At 46.2% G+C, this 20912-nt stretch overlaps 1 protein-coding gene across 3 annotated transcripts in view; it reads right to left on the reverse strand.

The window, feature by feature from the left end:
- LOC130373572 (peripheral plasma membrane protein CASK) overlaps nucleotides 1-19107 on the reverse strand; it is a 122388-nt gene extending 103281 nt beyond the window's left edge. For 2 of the 3 annotated variants that reach the window (XM_056580170.1, XM_056580169.1), the window contains exon 1: nucleotides 18284-19106. In XM_056580170.1, coding sequence (XP_056436145.1) covers nucleotides 18284-18342 — 59 coding nt within the window. In that variant the 5' untranslated portion in view covers nucleotides 18343-19106. Of the gene's footprint in view, nucleotides 1-18283 lie in introns of all 3 variants that reach the window. The other variant, XM_056580168.1, reaches the window with a different exon arrangement.
- Nucleotides 19108-20912: the final 1805 nt, after the last annotated feature.

A 20912-nucleotide genomic window follows, 5' to 3' on the forward strand; every position in this document is an offset into this window, starting at 1 on the left:
TCCAATTCTTTGTGTAGCATTCAAAATGTTATTTTTCTGTGAGTTAGTTGGTAGCTAGTGAGATGGTATACGTGGGTATTGCCTTAATGTCTGTCCTCATTCTTCAATGCAAATTCCCTGTGCAAGTTCATACGAGGTTGTAAGAAATGTAACATTAGCAAAATATGAAGGGAGACACCAAATTCTCTTTTGGGTCTCGAGGTGAAAAGGTTGAAAACCCATGACCTAGACTAACGCAACCTTTGTTTTGCAACGTCTCAAATGAAGCGCTGTAAAAGTTCACACACAACAATGACTCCCCATAATGGCAAATCTTTTGGGACGAATAAGCAAGCAATGACACAAAAACATTCCTACCAACAGAGTCGCTTACAATACATCCATGCTCCTATACTCCCAAAATTGTGGCGTCATTGCCATGTGACGTCACAATGTACACGCCCCATATTCAACATGCATGTTGTAACAGGTTCCCAAAACAGAGTCCCATAACACAATGGGGATATTATATATTGTATTGATTATCGTTGCGGTGACAGTCTGGGACCCCCTGCATTCAAAAGTTCCCATTCCTTCTGCGAGTCTGCATCGACCTACAGCCCTGTACCAGAACCACTCCGGCCATCAGAACTCACTCCACTGAAAACACCAAATCCATGTACCAGTCAATAGTCTGGCTGCCCGGCCATAGGGAGTGAGGGGGGGGGGGGGAGAGAGAGAGAGAGAGAGAGAGAGAGAGAGAGAGAGAGAGAGAACGAGAGGCACACAGAGAGAGAGCGAAGGGAGGGAGACTGCGTAAAGGAAAGGAACTCGATACTCAGCAGAAAGCCCAAAGCTGAGCCTTTCTCCGTGACACAATGAGTTCTTGTGCACTTATATAGGCCATCCACAGGCCTCGTAGCCTGAGTGCCCTGTTAGCTGTGTGTGTGTTCTGTACACGCATGGTCTGTGGTTGTCACCTCTGCCGTGTCTCAGTAGGGCCCCGGGGGGCTGACAGGGATGGGAAAGCGGTGACCTTCTACCTTTACACAACCGCTGTGGACCCTAGACTCTGGCCTCCGGAGCTCCACTTGAGCCGGGGTCTTCCTCCCCATCTGAAGACTGGGGCAGGGGGCTAGTAAGCAGGTGGGGCAGGGGGAAAAGGGCAGCCTTGACAAAAGGATACACTTTGGGTGATTAAAAGGCTGTCTGGATGGCAAGGGATAGTGAGTTGTGCAACGCTCTCAACGTCTCGCTGTTTTTTCACTCTCTCGCTATGGATATAATTTCCTCGTCAACCAACCCTACCCAGCGTGGGGGGGGGGGTCTGCCTCTTTGGAAGGGTTGAATATTGTTTCCAAAGTGGGTTGAAAACAGATATTTTTCAGCACAGAGTTGGCACAAGCAAGGGAAGGAAGTGAACAAAATGTGTTGGCCAATCTATGCAGATATAATATTGATCAAGCCACCGTCAATTAAAGAATGTGTGTTCTTAGGAGTATTTGCCGGTTCGCCCTTGCCTACTGCTGCTCCTGTGCTTGTCACTTAATCCTTGTGGTTGGTTGGAGGATAGTACTAAAGCTAAGATTAGCCCATATATAAAAAACACACACACACACACACACACACACACACACACACACACACACACACACACACACACACACACACACACACACACACACACACACACACACACACACACACACACACACACACACACACACACACACACCCTCTAATGCATTGCCACACTGCCGCAGTGGGACTCTCGTGGAATTCTGCGAAGCCCCAGCAGTTTGTTAGTTAGCTGAGGCAACTGGACGTGTGACAGACGCCTTGTATCTGCAGCAGCACATTCATGCCGTCACGCACTCTCAAGCTCCAGCACATGAATAATCCAAGTGTCATGTAATTACAAATCTGCTGCTTGGCGTGCATCACGAGGATGCCGCACATTAGCTTAAACTCCCTGCCCTGCGCAAGAGTGGTGCCTCCGAAAAATCCAAGTGCGCTTTGTCGTTTGAATGTACGCTAATTACATTTGATTCACTTAAGTGAGTGTAATTGGCACACAGGTCTGGCGGCAGAACTGTTGATCCTCAATTAGGCCCCCTACCTGGCGGTACTTAAGTCTAAAATAAATCTGTACGAGTCTTGTAGAGTTTGCTTTACACAAAGACAATGTTAAGCACAATGCTAATTAATCAAGCATAATGATATTGGCCTTGTGTTTCAGCAATAGGGATAAAATGTGACAGGTTGTCCTTTTATTTCGGGCAGGTCATTGTTGTACAAACGGCTTTCTGACAGAAGCTTCCCTAATGGGTACGGGTTGGTAGGCAAAGATCTGAAGCCCCCGTGCAATGCCAACATTGACAATCAAATGGATTGACAGCCGCTGTCAATCAAAACTCCTAAAGCAATGGCCTAAATATGACTAAGGCATTGTTCAAGATCAAGGCGGTACAATATCAAGCAACATGTACATACACAAACAAAACAGCAATGGGAGGCAGGGGGGGGGGGTAGTACGCAGCATCCAATCACAGCAGGTGTTGACGTTTTTTGACAGGTAATTGGTTTAAGGTACTACTTCTGATTCCAAATGAGAGAGCCAGGGAGATGGAGATAATTATTTTTTTACAAATGATTGCATGTCTGACACAGCTGGTAAAAACTAAAGCACTATTGTGCAAGAATATGTCTGTGTGTGTATGTGTGCGTGTGTGTGTACCTTTTAAAGCCGAGTAATTAGAGAGCCTCCCGGGTCAAATGCTAAACAAACATGTGCACTTCGCTTGCGTCTCCAAGGCGGCAGTATATTCAGAGATAAGAGTATGCCTGCTGGCGTTTGGATATAATTAGTTGAAGATACATAACCACACACTGGGCAGCGTGGTTTGTGTGGGTCTGGACTGGAGTCTTATACTCAAAAACACACACACACACAGCCTCTTGGCTGCAACAGCACCCGCACACACAAATGTTGTCACGAAGAGTCAAACAAGGCTGTCCCATTGCCTTGGATACCCTTTCCGGCACACAGACACACACGCACACACTCACACACACACCCGTCTGAGTGTGTATAAGTAAGGACAGTTCCAAATGTGGGGGGGTGCTTTAATGTCCCGAGCAGATGAGCTGCAAGGCAGGCCTACAAGTAAACAATGCTGCTCTTATAATATAATTTTTTTAAACAACAACAGACATCAACCCAACCTTATTTTACCTGACCCCGATTAAAAGAGCACGTATCTGCCAGCTAGCTATAAAAAGCGTATCAACGGAAGGAGCTGGTGAGTTCCCGCGTGCACGTCGGTGTGGACTTGGCAAGGCCCCCCAACCACGCAATGAGCTCAGAGGTTTCATAACCGGGATGGGAGACCTGCTGAGTTGAGCTGTTATCAGCGTGCCGGTGTGTTATTGCGTCTCGAGTGCGCTCATAGCCATAGCATGTGCTGGCTACACACATTTGTACGTGTGGTTAAAAGCCTGAAGAGGCCACACAGCATATAAATTACCGAACCCAGAGCACTCAATCTCTCCATTTCCCCCCCCCCCCCTCTTTTCATCTCTGGGCTGGGAGCCAAGGTCCCGTTGTCCACAAAACAATGATACACAGCTTCAACAAATAACTCTTTTACTCCCTCCCATTCCCACAGCCGGCAACTACCAGGGCACATAGTGAATCAAATAAAATCTAATAAATAAAACACGTCTACATACTGGGCCGGGACAGAGCGCCAATCTTCTCCCATAGACTGCCGCCAGATGCGGCCGTTTTCCCGGCAGCCGCCGCGATGAACACCGCAGTTCAGTGTAAAGCGGGATTTATAGTCGCCTTGGAGGCATCGTTCGCCACGGGTGCGGGCAGTACATACATACACACACTGCTGTGGCATTTACAGCCGCGTTGCTGTCACATTGCTATGAACGCGGTTCAGTTTGAAGCATTCCGATTCCAGAGCTTAAAAATGTGCAGGAGGTGTGCGCAGATGAACCCGCGTATGAACCGGGTGCGGGTACTGTGCTTTCATTATCTTCTTTCAAGGCAATTAAAAATGATGTCTAGAGGCACTGGATAACAGCCTCTAGCCAGCAAAGCACGTACAGAGACAGGGAGTCGCAGGGGTCACTAGCTGTCAAGTCCCAAAGTCTGCTGGCCGGAGAACGGATAAGGGTGTTTATGTATACTATCTACGCATCACAGCAAGGTGAGCTAATGCAAGGGGTGAGGGGGGGGGGGGGGGTAGCTGCAAGCAGGCACGTCGCTTGCTCCCTGCGGCATGTTTGAAACAAGGAGCCTCTGGGAGATGACCCACGTTTACCTCCTAATAGCTTCTAGTCTGTCGGAGGAACAAAAGGTTGTTTGTGTTCCAACTGGGAGCGTGTGTTAATGATCAGAGGGATCAGCATCGTCTTGGTTATACAGCAGGTCTTGGTTAGGGGGTAGTGTATGGCAGGTTCCATCGTTGTTCCGCTATTAGGTGGGTGATGCTTCTCTCCAGGGACTGGGGATGATGTCCACTTCTAAACAGTCGGCCAAGTGGGTCATGGGTTTCTTTTCGACCATGACACGACTGAAAGATGCCAACTCCTCTACACATCATCTCCGGATCAGACTCATTCACTCCGAGTTCACCTGGGTCTTTACTCATTCCTCTCATCTCTCCTTCTACAACCAGACTGTCTCACTCCCTCTCGCAATAAGCCCCTCTGGCTGTTTGTTAGAGGTCGATGCCACAGATTGGGAGAATAGAGGGTAGAGAGAGTGTGCCTTACTACAGTCATCCGTAACTCACTCCTCCAAACCCCCCCCCGCTGCCATACTAGACCATGTAAGCACAAACACTTATCCCAGACTAAAATGAATACACAGACTTTGCTAAAACGACATCAATAAGTCTGCACACACACACGCAAATAAAATAGAGTGAAAACTGAGTGGGACTCGTGATTGCTATGCTTGTACAATTCTGGATTATCGAAAGTGAATACGTCAGAATGTGGAGGCTTTTAAAGGAAACAATGCTATTGCCTGTGTGTGTGTTCACTCTATAGTATAATTCAGAATCTATTACTAGCCCTTCGCTTCAATGGCTCCTCTCAACCACGTTACCACTGGGAAGTATGCTACAGTAACTCCATGCGGCTTCATTACGAGGAGGGAACACTGTCATACGCCATCTGACAAACACTAAATGCTCAAATGTCAATAAGTAACAAGACCTTTGCTGTCTGACTGAGTAAATGTATGACACCACATCGTCGGACAAAAGCCAGTGAATGAATCAGGGCACTGACAAGGACGTGTGTGGGATTGACCGAAGAGTATGAAAAGGGTTTGGTGTGCGAGCGCCGGACGTTGGCGTATGTGTAGCCGTGTCTTTCTGCATTCGCATGCGTAGGCGTTAAGTACTGAAAAGCAAAAAGAAATGCATCGCCTGGATAGAGAATTCTGTCAAGTCTTTATTGTCATGAATGCAGTACTTCACACACACACAACCTGGCCTTCAATATCTTCCCTACAGTGCAAGGAGGATGCAGAGGAGTAGGGGGGGGGGGGGGGAAAATAACAATTAGTACAACATCTGCGTGTAACGCACTCATAAATGACTCCGAGGGGGGACATTGAGTGAGGATTCAGCGAGGAAAGCAGAAAAGGGGAGAGAGTGCAGCCCTTGCCACCCTGTCGTGACGACCCGGGAGCTGAGCCGGGATGCTTGGCCTGCAACTACAGCCTGACGGACAGAGAGACATCCACACAAGCGGATTGGTGCTCGGAAAAGCCCAGTGAACCCCCCCCGTTAGGACCCCCAGCGCCTCCAGGCCTTTATGATTACACCAGTCTCTTCCAGCAGCGGTGGGAGATCCAGCGAGAGGATGCTACCGTCCCCCCCCCACCCCCACCACCACCACTCCCCCCTTCCCCAGCCCCGGCAGACTTGGCGCGGACCGCTACATTCCAACTGGCGTCACCGGGGACGACGGAGACCTAAGCCCGTCTCGGGCGAAATTTGAGGTCGTCTTGTTGCCATGACCACTGAACAAACAAAAGGTGATAAGAAAGCTACCCTCAGATTAAGAACTATGAGCCAACGGATGAGCGGTGTGCGCATGTGTGTGTTTTGTGAGCGAGAGAGAAAGCGACCAAGACCCATTCTGGCTCCATAAGGCACAGCGACATCCATTATTCAGATATGAATCACTATTAAATGACTCTCAGACACACAGTTCAAGGACAGAGGTCAGTGAAACACTGGGCAGCGCGCCCTGGCTCTCTGATGGATGCGTGTGTGAGTACATAAACACCAGCGGTACGTCACATATCTGGCATAACATCCCTGCAGCCCTATCTTAAATAAACGACCAGCAGACACACATACGACTGTTAAGGTCGATACCACAGTCTTTGCCCAGTGGGCAGCAAAAGTCGCGATGGCAATCGAAGTCACTCTCCGAGAAGCACACGCGCTTCCTATTTCCAGCGTCTCCATTTATTACTGTTGGGTGTTGCCGATGGGCCTGCACACGTGAAGCCCCTAATGACAAATTGACTGGGACAAATGTAATTTATTCATAATTTCTTACACCCCCTGCTACCACATCTATCATATTCCCTCTCTTTGGCACAAATGGATAACACATAACTCTATGCACAGGGAACACATACGCATAGAATGAGAAAGTGAAAATGCAAAAAATATGGGCATGCACTGTGGGCCTGTACGCACAGGTCTACACAGATGTAGCCTGAGGAGTCGGTGTAATATGCATGTGTATTCGCCCTAAAAACGGAAGTTAGTCAGCCACCACGTAATTGCACTTCAAACCCCGTCTACCACTGGAGATGCTGTTCCTGCATCAAAGCCAGGCTGGCTGTATGCAATATAAAGTGGCTTGCAGCATGGATATAATATACAGAAGTCATGACACACACGATGGTCCAGAGCGGTTTACCTTCCATTGTAGATTAAGCTCACTGTACAAGCTTGCACAATGAAAATGTAAGCACATAAAAAAATGCCACTTGATAATGAAACCTTTTTAATAGATGATTAACAACACCCACGTAGTTAGACTCCATCTTCGGATCTACGCAACACTAATTAGCCCAGGTTGCGATTGCGAGTCAAATGACATGAAACCGTAAACAGTGAGAGCAGGACAGGCTACGGTTAACGGGCAGTGTGTTTTAATGAGTTCTAATGGTCGGTGGGTGCTTAGGCAGGTTTAATAGGTTACTTAGGAGGTGGGTGGCAGAGGGGCAGCGGCCAGGGGAGCCAAAGAACTAGCTGCAGATAAAACACTACAGAAACACAGCTTCCCAGAATGCATTTCAGATAACCCCTGCATAGCGGTGACGGTCACATGTCTGCATGTTAGCATCTTCTGCCATTACCTTCAACGTATTTAGGGGAAACTGAGCCACAGCAAAATGAATTAAATCTATTAATCCTATGGTAGATCATCTAAATTATTACAAATCAATTAAAGCCCACTCCGCACTATAACCATTAACCACAACGACAAAACAACTAAATGCTCAAGTCTCTCTTGGCCAATCAACAACCAGAGGCGGTTATTTAACGCGTTCAACATGAAGAGTGTTGGCCTTGGCTTGTGTAGCAGGCGTGGGAGACTAAACAAATGTGAGTCATCCACATGTCCAATGTAGGATTTATTTGTAGAGGTTCATTAACAGGATGTGATAATTGTTTCGGATCCCTATTGACTATATGAATGGATATTGAAGACAAGCTGATACAGGACTAGTCATCTGAGACGGTGGTTTTACAGCCCTCTGTGTTTGACTTCATTGTAAGCATTAGCCAAAAAATTGGTGAGATTTGGCAAAATGGGACCTTTTTTGGGATACCAGGCAAATATTAGTAAGTAAACCGTCTATTACCATTGGCTAAGCCAAATTAAATGGGCTGTACCCTTAACTTTGAATAGTCGGGCGGCCGTTTTCACAGCTAGACCCATGGGGAGCACTGAGTTCGCTTATCGCCTCCTGCTTTAGATTATTTCACTACATCACTACAGAGTGAATATCCAATAACTTTATGGTTGGATTTAGCATAGCTGTGACCGGGTTGCCGACCATTGGGGCATTTAAAACAGGATAAATATGATTACATTTTTACCCAAGAATCGTTGAATAAAATCGAATTGAGCTGGTTAATCGTAGTCACCCATGTAAACTCGGATACATCCTTTCTAATGCATCCCTGACGGTGGTTGAATTGTGATGTGATGGGGACACACAGTGTCATAATGTACAGCCGACAGGGCGGCTTTCAGTTTAAAATGCAAACGTGGGATGCCCAGTTTTGTGATCCTTTCAACTGCCGTGCACGTTCCAGACTAGTAGCTGCGGCTGGAGGTGCAATGGTCATCGCACCGTAAGCCTTCATGTTTTGCTATTCTGACTGCAGCTTTTAAAATGGGGTCAAGGTCCTGGTTGGTAGAAAAGCCAATCCGTGGTTTCTCAATGGAACAGACGTCTAGAATAGACGTCCTGTCCTTAGAGACGACAGAACGCAAAATACCCAGATCCTGCACATTAGGGGGGTGAAGGAGAGTTCATGAGAGTCACGGCTCTGTTCATTGCAGGGTTTTTTGTCACACGTTTTTTTCAGTTTGGTTCTATAACCCCATTATAATGGTTTAAACCCTGTGAAATTCGAATGTCCCCAGTCTTACAAGATGCTGGGGGATGGTATAATTGCTCGCCCTCCACACTGGCCGTACGACCGTTATGTTGTCCTCTGACCATTGATCCTTTAGCACCACAATCACAATCATTTTATCGACAGTCTTCATCGTTACTGGCCTAGTGTTTAGTAAAGTATAACAAAGTCTGGCTCAAATAAAGTATCGCTGTCATAATGATATTGCTGTGACTCCAAAATGTGCAAAAATCAGGCTTCTCTTCTCCATGCCGTACCTTATTGCAAATCCTCAGAGAACCGTGTTCGTTTCCGCACAGCGTGCGGGTTGGACGGGGATCGTTCGACCCCTACTGCACATTCATCCTCATGTTGCACTCTCATTGTAAATATGATGATTGTAGTGGGTTTTCCCCCTGCAATTGACCCGTCTCGTTAAAAAGAGGTTAATTTAATGAAAAGCTATGCTGTGTGCAAACCAATCAAAGAGGAAAATGGGCAAGAGAATGGGAAGAGAGAGGAATGGAGCCATGCTGGCTTAATCGGTAATGAAACATGGTAGAAAGTGGAGAACTTGCGTGTGCCCAGGCGGGAGGAAAATGAATGCCTTAGAGAAAAGGCGACTGCGTGAATAGAGTGTTAAAAATATCATCCATTATGGCATTATTTAGCGCGGCACTCGATGCCTGCTGCCATTAACAATGGTTCTGCCGTGCGAGAACCAGGCCTTTGAGGCGGCATTCATTATGTATACAGCCTGTGAAGTGCACACGTGTACATGTTCCAGCCAAATGCAATGCAAACTATCCCCCCCCACCCCTCATACAGATGCACAAAATGCCTAGCAGGTGTGTGTGCTGGTGTGGTGGGGGATTATTGGCACTATCTACATAGGGAAATGAGGTTGCAAAGCCCTAGCCTGGAGATAATAAGTGAACCAAGTCATTAAAATATGATTCCCTCAATTTGAGTTTCATAAGGATGTACAGGATAAATTCCTTTTGCAATGGCAAAGCATTCCACGAAAAGCACTTTTATTACATTAGGTTACTTCAACAACGCACCAAAGATGCAGCATTTCTCCTGTGACTCCAAAGATAAACTCCAAATGATGCGCGTGTGTTACATGGCCGATATGCGTTACGAATTGTATGGAGAGAACACAACCTTGAGGGGCAGCCGTTTATGTGTTATCCCGTACATTTTAGAGCTTCACTATCAGGAAGGCAAGAGATCGCACGAACAAAGACATGCCAAAGCCTTATTGTCAAGTGTGAGTCTACTAACGAGAGAGAAATCCTGTGTGTAACATATTCACCACATTGTGCCGGAATAACAACCAACCTCGCGGAAAGAAACCTAGACAGACGGAGGGGCTCTGAAAGTCTTCCCACATCTGTACACCATTTTACGTGGGCAGATCACAGTGCACAGATTTCAGGTTTAGCCGATTACTCTTCTGCCTTCCCCTCTTCCAAGATTCGCTCCAAACAACGGACTCTGACGGAAGTTGGGCCCACATGCTCCACATTAAAAGCCCACGGCCCTTTGAGCGGTTTCCTCCAACGCATGGACGTTAGCGTCGCACCTGGGTGTCATATTCAGGCGGTAAACAAGTTTATGGATAGAGAGTCTGCCGCCCAACCAGTCCCTGTCCACTGTGTGGGCTGGAGGGGTTCAACGCCATTGACGGAAATTCCACCGTTAGTCACAAAAGGATTCAAGAAAAGAAAAAGGGAGGTTTCAAACTTTCAAGGATTTCCGGAGAGAAAGCTTTTTCTGACGGTGGTTTTTCTTGGGCCTGGGTTTGATTATTGTTTTCCTAAACCGGGCCACCAGACATAACCCTGGTGATAGCATGTGTTTTGGCAGACAAAACACACAACCCGGATTCAATAGCCACTCAATGAAAGAAAGAGGGAACAGAGAAACAGCGAGCAGAAGAGGGCTAGAAAGAATCAGCAGAGTTAGTTACCACTTTAAGACGATACAATCGGTCCATGCAGATCATGGCCGACTACCACAGTCACACAAATCTGTGCTTTTCGTGCAAGCTGAAAGATATAGTCTAGACGGGACAATTATTACTGTCTCCCAAAGCTATCCCTTTGAGCTCTGGGAATTTGTTAGGCGGGCTTCAAACCTATCGGTTTGGCTAATTGTATACAAGATGTCTCAGTAGGGGAGCATCTGTGAGTCCCATCCCATAATTCATTAATAATGCATTAGCTAAGGACTTTCCTTGTTCACCAACAGGAACCTGCTGTGACCACATGCTGAACTTGACTGGAAGGCACCGGCAGCACACACAGCATGCAGCTTTCATGTGTACAAGCAAACACACAGAGATCCACGTGAACAGTAACAGATGTATAATCGTTGTGCGAGTGTACGAGTAAGCATGATACAATGCCTGTGTAGTGGAGTGTGTGTCTGTCCCCATGTATCTACCACGATGTGTTGGATTATGGGCTCACGTGAGTGAGTGTGTGTGTACTAGAACATGGCCGCTCCGAGGGACCATCCACAGTGGCCATAAACACCCTTCTGGGATTACCTTCTTGTCGTTTAAAAGCATGCAGTACGGCCGTTCCATGGCGACATAAATAATAATCAATTATGTCCGTGTTGAATTTGTCTTGATACAATAACCTTTGTGTAAACTTTGTCTTGACATTTAGAAGTGGAAGATGTGAGATAGCAAAATCTGAGGGGAATGTCTAATGAAAAAACATTCTAAAACATAATACCAGTTGTCATTCCTCAATATCTTTTTTTCTTGTAAATGATGCAGAATAATGACCTTAAAAGGCCTTATCCAATGGGAGTTAGCTACATATTTTGTGAGGAGTTATGATACAGACTAATACAGAAGGTTGGGGTGGGACATATATTGCAAAGAGTAAGGGGACTTGTGTAGAGATTCGCCTCGATATTTGAATCCGTCAAAAACCAATGCTAGCGGTCCATCACTGTTGAGTTCCAATCACAATAGAGCAATGTATTTGTACCAAATACATGTCAGTTTAAGACCGGTGCAGGCATGCTACACCACAAATGTGTCTTATCTACGCGACACAGCCGTTTAATAGAAATAAGCCCAAATAAAATGTTGGTCGCAAATATAGGAAAAATACTGTGGCTCAATAATTGTTGGTCTATATCATGATAGTGGAAGGTATTAAACTAAGGGTAACCCAATTTGGACCCTAAGTCTACATTTTAATTTTGATGCTGGGGCTTTAACATCAAAATTGCGTAAGAGTTTACAGAGCTCTCATCCTCATCCGTAGGAATCTCTTTGTTTAGTTATTTTGCAGGTGACGGAGGGAGATTAGCATAATCGCCCGGGTAAAGACTGCTCTTCCCGACACTGCGTGCTATCCCAAAGAACTGCTGTCACTTCCAATGGGCCATGACAACCTAGGCGTGAGGCAAACATCCGACTTCAAATGCCGATCAAGGCAGCGTCGGCGACGGTGGACGGCGTGGGTCTGCTGATGACTGCGACGAAGCAGTGCCGGCTTAATAATCTGCAAGAAAACGGCCCTTCTCCAGTTAGGCCAGCCACAGGCCTCCTTAGCCCCATATAACATAAGGAAATAGGAAGCAGATCAAACAAAAACCACTGGCCTGCCTCACCTTTCATCTCGGCAAACAATTTCAAAAGAAAAAAAAAAAACAGGTTCTGTTGGAACCTCGAAGACGGAGCTCACCTGTGGGCTCGGCTCCATCCATTCCACACACTAGATACTTTATCCCCCCCCCCCATACCAGGCGAGAGAAGCACCCCCCACAACTGCCGCTGTGCGTGTAATGTTGTAAATGCAGCCCTTTCACTTGGCACCGGACACGGAGAGCCGCCAACGTATTCTTCTGTTCTGTTTTCACCCCACGATTTGACGAGGAGGTACGGATAAATATTTTAGCGGCCGAGCGCGAGAGAACGCCTCGCGTATCGTGTTAGTGTAATTGCGCGTGCTGAAACTAGACTTTCAGCAGATCCCCCCCCCCTTCAGTTCCACCTCATCCACCAACAATGTAATAGGCTGAAATCATGCAAAGCAAACTGATGGACACACACACACACTTTATTCCCCCTGGGCCCGAGTCCCCATTCAGTCATAGCTGCTGTTAGCATGTTGTGAAGTATGAAGAGAAACATTGAGTATCACACAGCACAGCAAGAGGAGAGCTTAATGCAGTTCTTCCATGAACCCAATGTTTCTTTTTTAACCGAAGTGACCCACAGCCGCTGGGCATCAGGGTGCAGCCGAAGCCGCAGCAGCAGCGTGATATATGGTAGCCGGTTTATTATAGTTTTGGCCGAGTCAACAGTCAAGCACAGCAAGACATCAAGGCCCTCAGGCCGACGTCTGAGAGCTGGGGAACTGGTGCCCGGGTGATCCCTCCTCCTGATGTAGGTCAGTGTTTCACACGTTACGCTTCACACACACACACACACACACACACACACACACACACACACACACACACACACACACACACACACACACACACACACACACACACACACACACACACACACACACACAGCTGCCTGCGTGTGTCCATATGACTTGGAGTGTGGTAAAAGCACAGCCATTCATTCATTGTTAAATCAGTGGCGAAGGCCTGAGGACTGGGCACCACGCGGGCAGACAGTCCCATTGACCCAACAATCAGGTCTGCTTTGGGGTCCCATTAACAGGAAGGAGTGCTTGAAAGACGAATCCATTGCTGCCCAGTTTATATTAAACCACTGAAAGATGTGCTACCGAAGTAGTTTGTACATTGTTGGACCGGTAAATGAAAGCCTAAACTTGCAGTGTTGCACATTAGACTGTAGCTGCCACGCCACAGTTTAATCTGAACCACGAGGATTGGAATGAAGCCACAATTACTTTGTAATGGCATAAGAAAAAAACACCTTTCTTCAAAATCTAACCCAGGGACACATCTGGAGTTTTTTACATGAAATTCACAGAAGATCAAGTGGTTGTGCTGCCAGTGCCACGCTCAAAATGTCATTGTAGTACACTCAGAAGCATGAACACAAAAACACTTGTGAATGCTTTTGTTGCATCCCTTGTGAATGCCTCACTTGGGTGAAATGGGAAGAGTCCAAAACACACAGGCATATAAGCACACCGTTGCTCAAAGATGAGTAGGAACGAAATGAGCGTAGCCTGCAGGTCTGATGCCAAGCTAATGGACTGCTTCTCTCTACTCCCCCCCCCCCCCCCCCCCCGACCTCCCCCTCACTCTCCCCCCCGGCCCATCCCACAGCCAGCCCAGACTCCTCTGCTCCCGATTCATTCACTGCATCCATTACATGCTCCAATCACCCCCTACCTCCACCCACAACCTCAAGAAGGAGACAAACAGCTGACCGACTCAGATGGAAATAACAAGCTGACTCAAAACCCCTGAGCAACTTCACACAAGTGACTAGGGGGAGATGGGGGACCTTAGGGGGAGGGGGGGACCTTAGGGGGAGGGGGGGACCTTGGATGGAGGCTGCGTGATAAAAAGCCATCGTCTGGATGAAGGACAGCAGAACACCCTCCCTCTACCCGCCTCCAACTCTCCATCACAGCCGTACGCTGAGTAAGGCCATGAGTCAGACCACTCAACAACACTGCCCCCCATGTACGCGTGTGTGCATGCGGTCACTCATGTGTGTGTGTGTGCGCGTGTGTTTGTGCGTGCGTGCGTGCGTGTGTGACATGAAGCGTTTGACTTTGCAGTGTTCTTTGTGCACCATTCCTCACGCCTGCATTCACAACCAGCCCTCGTCTTGAACCATAAGAAAGAGGCACAGAGCATGGACCGCTGGGCAGCCATGAACTACGCTGAATATTCAGTTTGCTTTGGCGTGCGCAGAATATTGTCATTTGTTTTCTTGTGCGGGAAATCGGGGAAACAAAGATGAGTGAGTGTGTGTGTGTGTGGAAGGGGGGGGGGGGGGGGGTGATGAGAACAGGTAGTATTAAGGCTTGCCTGAACTTGTACAGGAAAGGTGCCGGTTTCCTTATGAAAAAAGGTAATATGTGCTCCGTAACCGGTCCGTCTACACCACAAACTGGCTGATCGAAAGCAGGGTGTTGATAGGAAATAGGCCATTACCTATTCATTGGGAGCTTAAATTCACCATCATGCCATTTCAGTGCTTTCATTTTTCTAAGCCACTACTAGTGGAGACAATGGATTGCTTGCAGTTTTGCCTGAAGCAGACAGAACTAGGCCTACCTCTACGGTCTAGAAAAAAAACTGGGCAGGGAATCAGATGTTCCCTGACCATAAGATGAACCTAGACTTAGCCCAGGGCAACCTCTGCTTCCCTGGAGGCCTCAACTACAACCACTCTCACATTTTAAAGCCATTCTTCTGTCCTCCTCTGTTTAAGGGCTGTAATGATCAGCCTCAAAGCTGGAGACATGTTGTGGGTTAATGCAGGGCTTCCACATGAAAGGTGCGCCCGTGTGCAAGGAGATAACATTCAGGCTCAGGTAAGGCCGCTTGATGGAGACTGACTGACCGGAAAAATGTTGGGAATGAAAAACTGTTTGCCATGAATAATTATGAGCCATCTTCCAGCGTGTCAGCATGATAGTCATTAGGTAAACTGTTTCTGGTCATAATGACGTGAGCATTTCTGTTCAAATTGCCTGGTATTCAGGTATTCTAAAAAGTATTATAATGGGGACAGTGATTGGAGGACTGTGGACTTGTGAGAAGGTTTCAAGATGTGAAATATGGGGGGAAACCCCTTGGAGAATGATTGTGCTACTGTGTTGTAATTAGGTTTCATCTGACAAGTGTTATTTCAAGCAAAAGAGTGGACACTTGATGAATGCTGCTTGGGCATATGAGGTATGCATTGTTTCGCCAGACCCTAGACAAACGCAGGCCTCTGCCGTAAGGTATACGATCAGAAAAGTATGCACATATCCAAAGTGTTCATGAGACTAGATTGTATTTCTGCACGGTGCCACCAACTTCCATGTACGCCCAACAGGAGTAAGCAAAGACTCATACACCAAACGTACAAATCTGCTCAGGCTGGGAGAAGTCAAGATTGACAGCGTTGTTAAATAATTGATAAGCCGTGGGATATTTGATATCTACGGAAGAGGATTAGGGCCACACATGTAAAAAAAAATTAAGTTCTGACTTTATTCTCAGAATTCTGAGAAAAAAGTCAGAATTCTGACTTTAATCTCAGAATTCTGAGAATAAAGTCAGAATTCTGACATTAATCTCAGAATTCAGAGAAAAAAAGTCAGAATTCTGACTTTAATCTCAGAATTCTGACTTTTTTCTCAGAATTCTGAGATTAAAGTCAGAATTCTGACATTAATCTCAGAATTCTGAGAAAAAAGTCGGAATTCTGACATTAATCTCAGAATTCTGACTTTAATCTCAGAATTTCTGAGAAAAAAGTCAGAATTCTGACTTTAAAGTCAGAACTACGGGTATCTGTAAGGACCAACCTCCGTGGGAGAGACACTTTGCTTTATGCAGTAGGAGGAAACCTATGGAAAGCCAAGAAGGCCACAATCCGGCCCTAGAATGGCGCGGTTAAAGTGCAAGAATTCCGTACGGAATCCGTACGGAACTAATAGCCGCGGCTATTAGTCATATTGAGATGGCAGTGTGCGAAATACCCGTCAATATTCGGGGATGCCCTCATCCCCAGATTGTTCTCGATATGCAGTAGCCAGCTAGGCCATAACATTACAATATTTCATGGATGCAAGCAAGCCAAGACAATCAATCTATATCTGTAGCCTACATGACAACACACACACACACACACACACACACACACACACACAGACACACACACGCACACACGTTAAACACACTGGTAAAGCAATAGGAGCCTGCATTGGCTAAAGTTGTTGGGATGCAAGTTATTTTATAACAGGGAGGGGCAAAGTTGTGCATTACAATGCAAACACGACCATAATTGGCACCGTTCTTGCGCACTCAGAAGAACATGAACTGATTAAATGCCAGGTATATAGCATATCGGAGACGGGCACACAATCAGTGCATTTGCAAATGAGAGCCTGCAGTATGACCGATCGCTAATACGATCAGACAGATAGCCAACATCATTGATCACATATAAGCCCACAACAAGCCCAACATCACCACGGCAGGTGCGCTCTCTCTCGCACATTCACACAATCACTCCAACTTCTCCAACTCCAAGGCAAAGCTGTTTCACTAAGACCACAAACAACCACAACTAACCAGCCTACATATCCACAACAATGCACAACAATCAGTTCTATACATTGCGTCTATCTTCTGTTTCGCGCACATGGCTAATTTGCATACTTGCACAGGACTGTCGGCTCCGCTTGTCAAAAAAATAGAACGTATTTGTGAATAAATGCTTTGAATTCTGAATACTGGACTTGGTGAGCCCTCCCTGTTATAAAATAACGTGCATCCCAACAACTTTAGCCAATGCAGGCTCCTGCTTTACCAGTGTGTTTAACGTGTGTGCGTGTGTGTGTGTGTGTTGTCATGTAGGCTATAGATATAGATTGATTGTCTTGGCTTGCTTGCATCCATGAAATATTGTAATGTTATGGCCTAGCTGGCTACTGCATATCGAGAACAATCTGGGATGAGGGCATCCCCGAATATTGACGGGTATTTCGCACACTGCCATCTCAATATATAGCCTAACATATACAAATATATCACTGTACTAAACACAAATGTATTTTCCACTAGCTAGTGGTGGTCATTACATTGTAGTGAAACTAGTAAAGACAACACAGCTTTATGTTACGGCGAAACATGGAGGCACTGCAGCTCTAGTCTCGACAATGCGTTACTTTAGTCTGGTATTTCTCATCACTGATTGGTTAGACAGCCTTCAAACTTAGTGGTCAAGCAAAGAAGAGGGAGGGCTCTTTCTGCATACCTAATAGCCGGAGAGAATAACTAATAGCCGGAGTGAATAACTATAGCCGGAGTGAATGACTAATAGCCGCGGCTATTAGACATTCAAAACCGTACGGAATCCGTACGGAATTCTTGCCAAACCGCACGGAATCCGTGCGGTTTTGCACTTTTACCGGCTTTCCATAGGTTTCCTCCTACTGCATAAAGCAAAGCGTCTCTCCCACGGAGGTTGGTCCTTACAGATACCCGTAGTTCTGACTTTAAAGTCAGAATTCTGACTTTTTTCTCAGAATTCTGAGATTAAAGTCAGAATTCTGAGATTAATGTCAGAATTCTGACTTTTTTTTCAGAATTCTGAGATTAATGTCAGAATTCTGACTTTAATCTCAGAATTCTGAGATTAATGTCAGAATTCTGAGAATAAAGTCAGAATTTAATTTTTTTTTACATGTGTGGCCCTAATCCTCTTCCGTAGATATCTGACTATATGCACTTAAAAAAAAAGCGCCAACAGCTGACATCATGACCGTGACATAGAGCAGGACCGTATCACAGGCACACGTCACACGTGTCCGATTTGCGCGTCTGGTCTCGCGCGTCCAATGGCACATACTGTAAAGCGGCACATCAAACAAAACGGGACACATTAAAAAAAGAAAAACCCAAATGGAACCATAAAGAGTAGTACTTACTTTCCGATGACCTCGCAAAGCTCGTACACATCTTCAAAGAGAATGTCGTCGTCCGCCATAGTCAGTCAAGAGTCGGCTGGGGAAATGATCCCCAAATATACGCGTCCTCAAACCTTATGTTCCAACCAGGAGACAAAGGCCACAAGCAGCTGACGGTGGACACAAATTATGAGGCGCACACCGAAATGCAAAACCGGAGGAGAGCAGTCGCTGAGTTACAACAACCGTTTCTAATTTCCAAATACCGCCTCCCGTCGACTTCCCCGAAACGCTACGGGTGAAGAGAGGGAGGGAGGGAGGGAGAGAAGGAGAGCTTCCAGGCTAAACGCGTGTTAAAATAATCCCTTTGGCGTCTCCGGTTCGGCCCCACCTTTACCGATCTCCCCGATGGGTTACTCCTCAAAACAAACCGTGCGACTGCAAAACAGTAAAACACACATTATAGTAACCGCTCGCATCACATGTCTGCCCCAGAACAGTCCCTGTCAGAGGTTCCCGACCTGACTTGAATGTTGTGTGGGAAACACTGATAAAATGCTTCCGTAGTGTATAAAGCTTGACTAGGGCAAAAATAATCCAGGTAGGCGCACGGGGATTCACATCCCGAGTATCACTGGCTTGTTTTCGATTGTTTGGAACAACCCCCTACTCTTGCAGGGCTTCAGGTAGACTCCCAGGGTGAGATTTCAGGTGGCTTTCTCGGTCTTCGCTGGCGCCCCAACACTTCCCGACGGTTGCCTGTGTTTGTTCGTCCTGCTGTATCCGAGCTTCCAGAGAGTCAAGCTCCTCCCACTCTGTGGTTACGAAACTGTTCCACCGTCCTCCATTTTGGCTCCGGTGCGGTGCTCGAGGATTTCCATCGGCGCTTATATGTTGGATCCAAAATGACAGAGTGACGGCGCTACGTAGGGGCTTCACTTTAAACACAGTTTCTCCATTGACTTTTAATGAGCCACAGCCTCGCTCGCGGGGTAAAATCAAAGCGCTCTCGACGTACGCACACGCGCGCAGCCACCGCACGCACGCGCGAGCGCAAAGGTTTTGAAACTACTAAACTCGGGATGAGGTGTGAATGAGTTGGTCCGAACTCAACTGAACAAAACCAATTGATATCCAATGTAGTTTTAGATAAAAACAGAAAACAGGATACAAAAATATCCTGCAGCCATGTTCCTGATCATTCCGAAGTGTGTGGTAGGCGCCGTCCTGATCGGTAAAGACAGAAATCATACAACATTTGGCAAATCTCAAATGTAGTCATCGCCAGCCGAAAGGCAAACACAACAAATGTGTTGTGTTGACATGCAGCGCCAACAGAACGGGGTAAACGTACGGCCGGCCGATTGGCTAATTAAGGACGTTTGAATAATTAAGCAGATTCGAAAACCCAAGACGAGCCTGTTGCTTTATTTATGTTTTCTCTAAGGAGAGGATTTGCCGTAATTAAATAAGCTACAGGTCAGATAGCGAGGCTGTTGTTTGTCTTTCGCTCGTTAAATGCTTTCTTGTTGAAGGCAGATTCGGAACCTTGAGGACGTTTTTAAGCCCTTTAATCATAACATGTTTTGGAGCATGTGCGCGCGCGCACGCGTGTCTGATCACAGCACGTTTGTTTCTGAACACTATTTTGGGGACGAATAAGAGAAAACAGGATAAAAATCTTATCTCTAGCCAGCACACTCATCCTAGACTCACACAGGGGTGTGTGTGTGTGTGTGTGTGTGTGTGTGTGTGTGTGTGTGTGTGTGTGTGTGTGTGTGTGTGTGTGTGTGTGTGTGTGTTTGTCAATGAAGCCAGATGTGCTTTGCCCAAATTTCCAATCAGGAATTCAGACCAAACCTGATGTGCTTTAGATTGTCTGCTGGTATACAAAGGGTACTGACACACACTTACTATCTGAAAGGTGTTGTGTTTGTCACCTGGTCTCGCACTTTAACCTTGTCATACACAACTATTGATACAATTCATTGTTTCACTTGGGGGCATTATGTTCTACTACCCACAGTACAGTTTAGCTAAAGCAGGGAACAACACTCCAGTAGAACACCGTTACATAACACAGATAAAGGAGGAAACCAAATGAATGAACACCATCCTGAATATTATTTGTTATAACTTCAATTGCATGCAACATTGCTTAAAACAAAACTAACACGACTATTTTCTAAAAGCTTTTCAGTTGTGAATTGAACTCCATTGGAACCGAATCATGGATGTGGAATAAAGAATGTCCTCCCTATGTTTCTCTAAAAAGTCTCATTAAAAATGTGTAATGAAAACACATTCCGATGCCTTATATCGATCAATATGTTTAATTAAATAATACATCATGACCTTTTATTGTCTATGAGCAAAGTAAAATCACATGTTTTTGCAACTCAACGGTGTGTTTATATCAAGCGGATAAAATGAGGTGAAAAACACATTTTAGGGGAGATTGCCTACCATTGACAATAAAATGAAGTATACACTGACTGTAACCAAAGGTACGATTATGCGGTCTGTACTGAAGTCCTGAGAACACAGCATGGGATATTGAGGTTGCTTTGAAACCTAAAATAAAATGATCCAACACTGTGTTCCCAGCCTCCTTCTCTCTCCCCCCTTATCTCGAGTGAGCAGTGAGTTA

Source organism: Gadus chalcogrammus, chromosome 20 (genome assembly GCF_026213295.1).
Source record: "Gadus chalcogrammus isolate NIFS_2021 chromosome 20, NIFS_Gcha_1.0, whole genome shotgun sequence".
Taxonomy (NCBI): Eukaryota; Metazoa; Chordata; class Actinopteri; order Gadiformes; family Gadidae; genus Gadus; species Gadus chalcogrammus.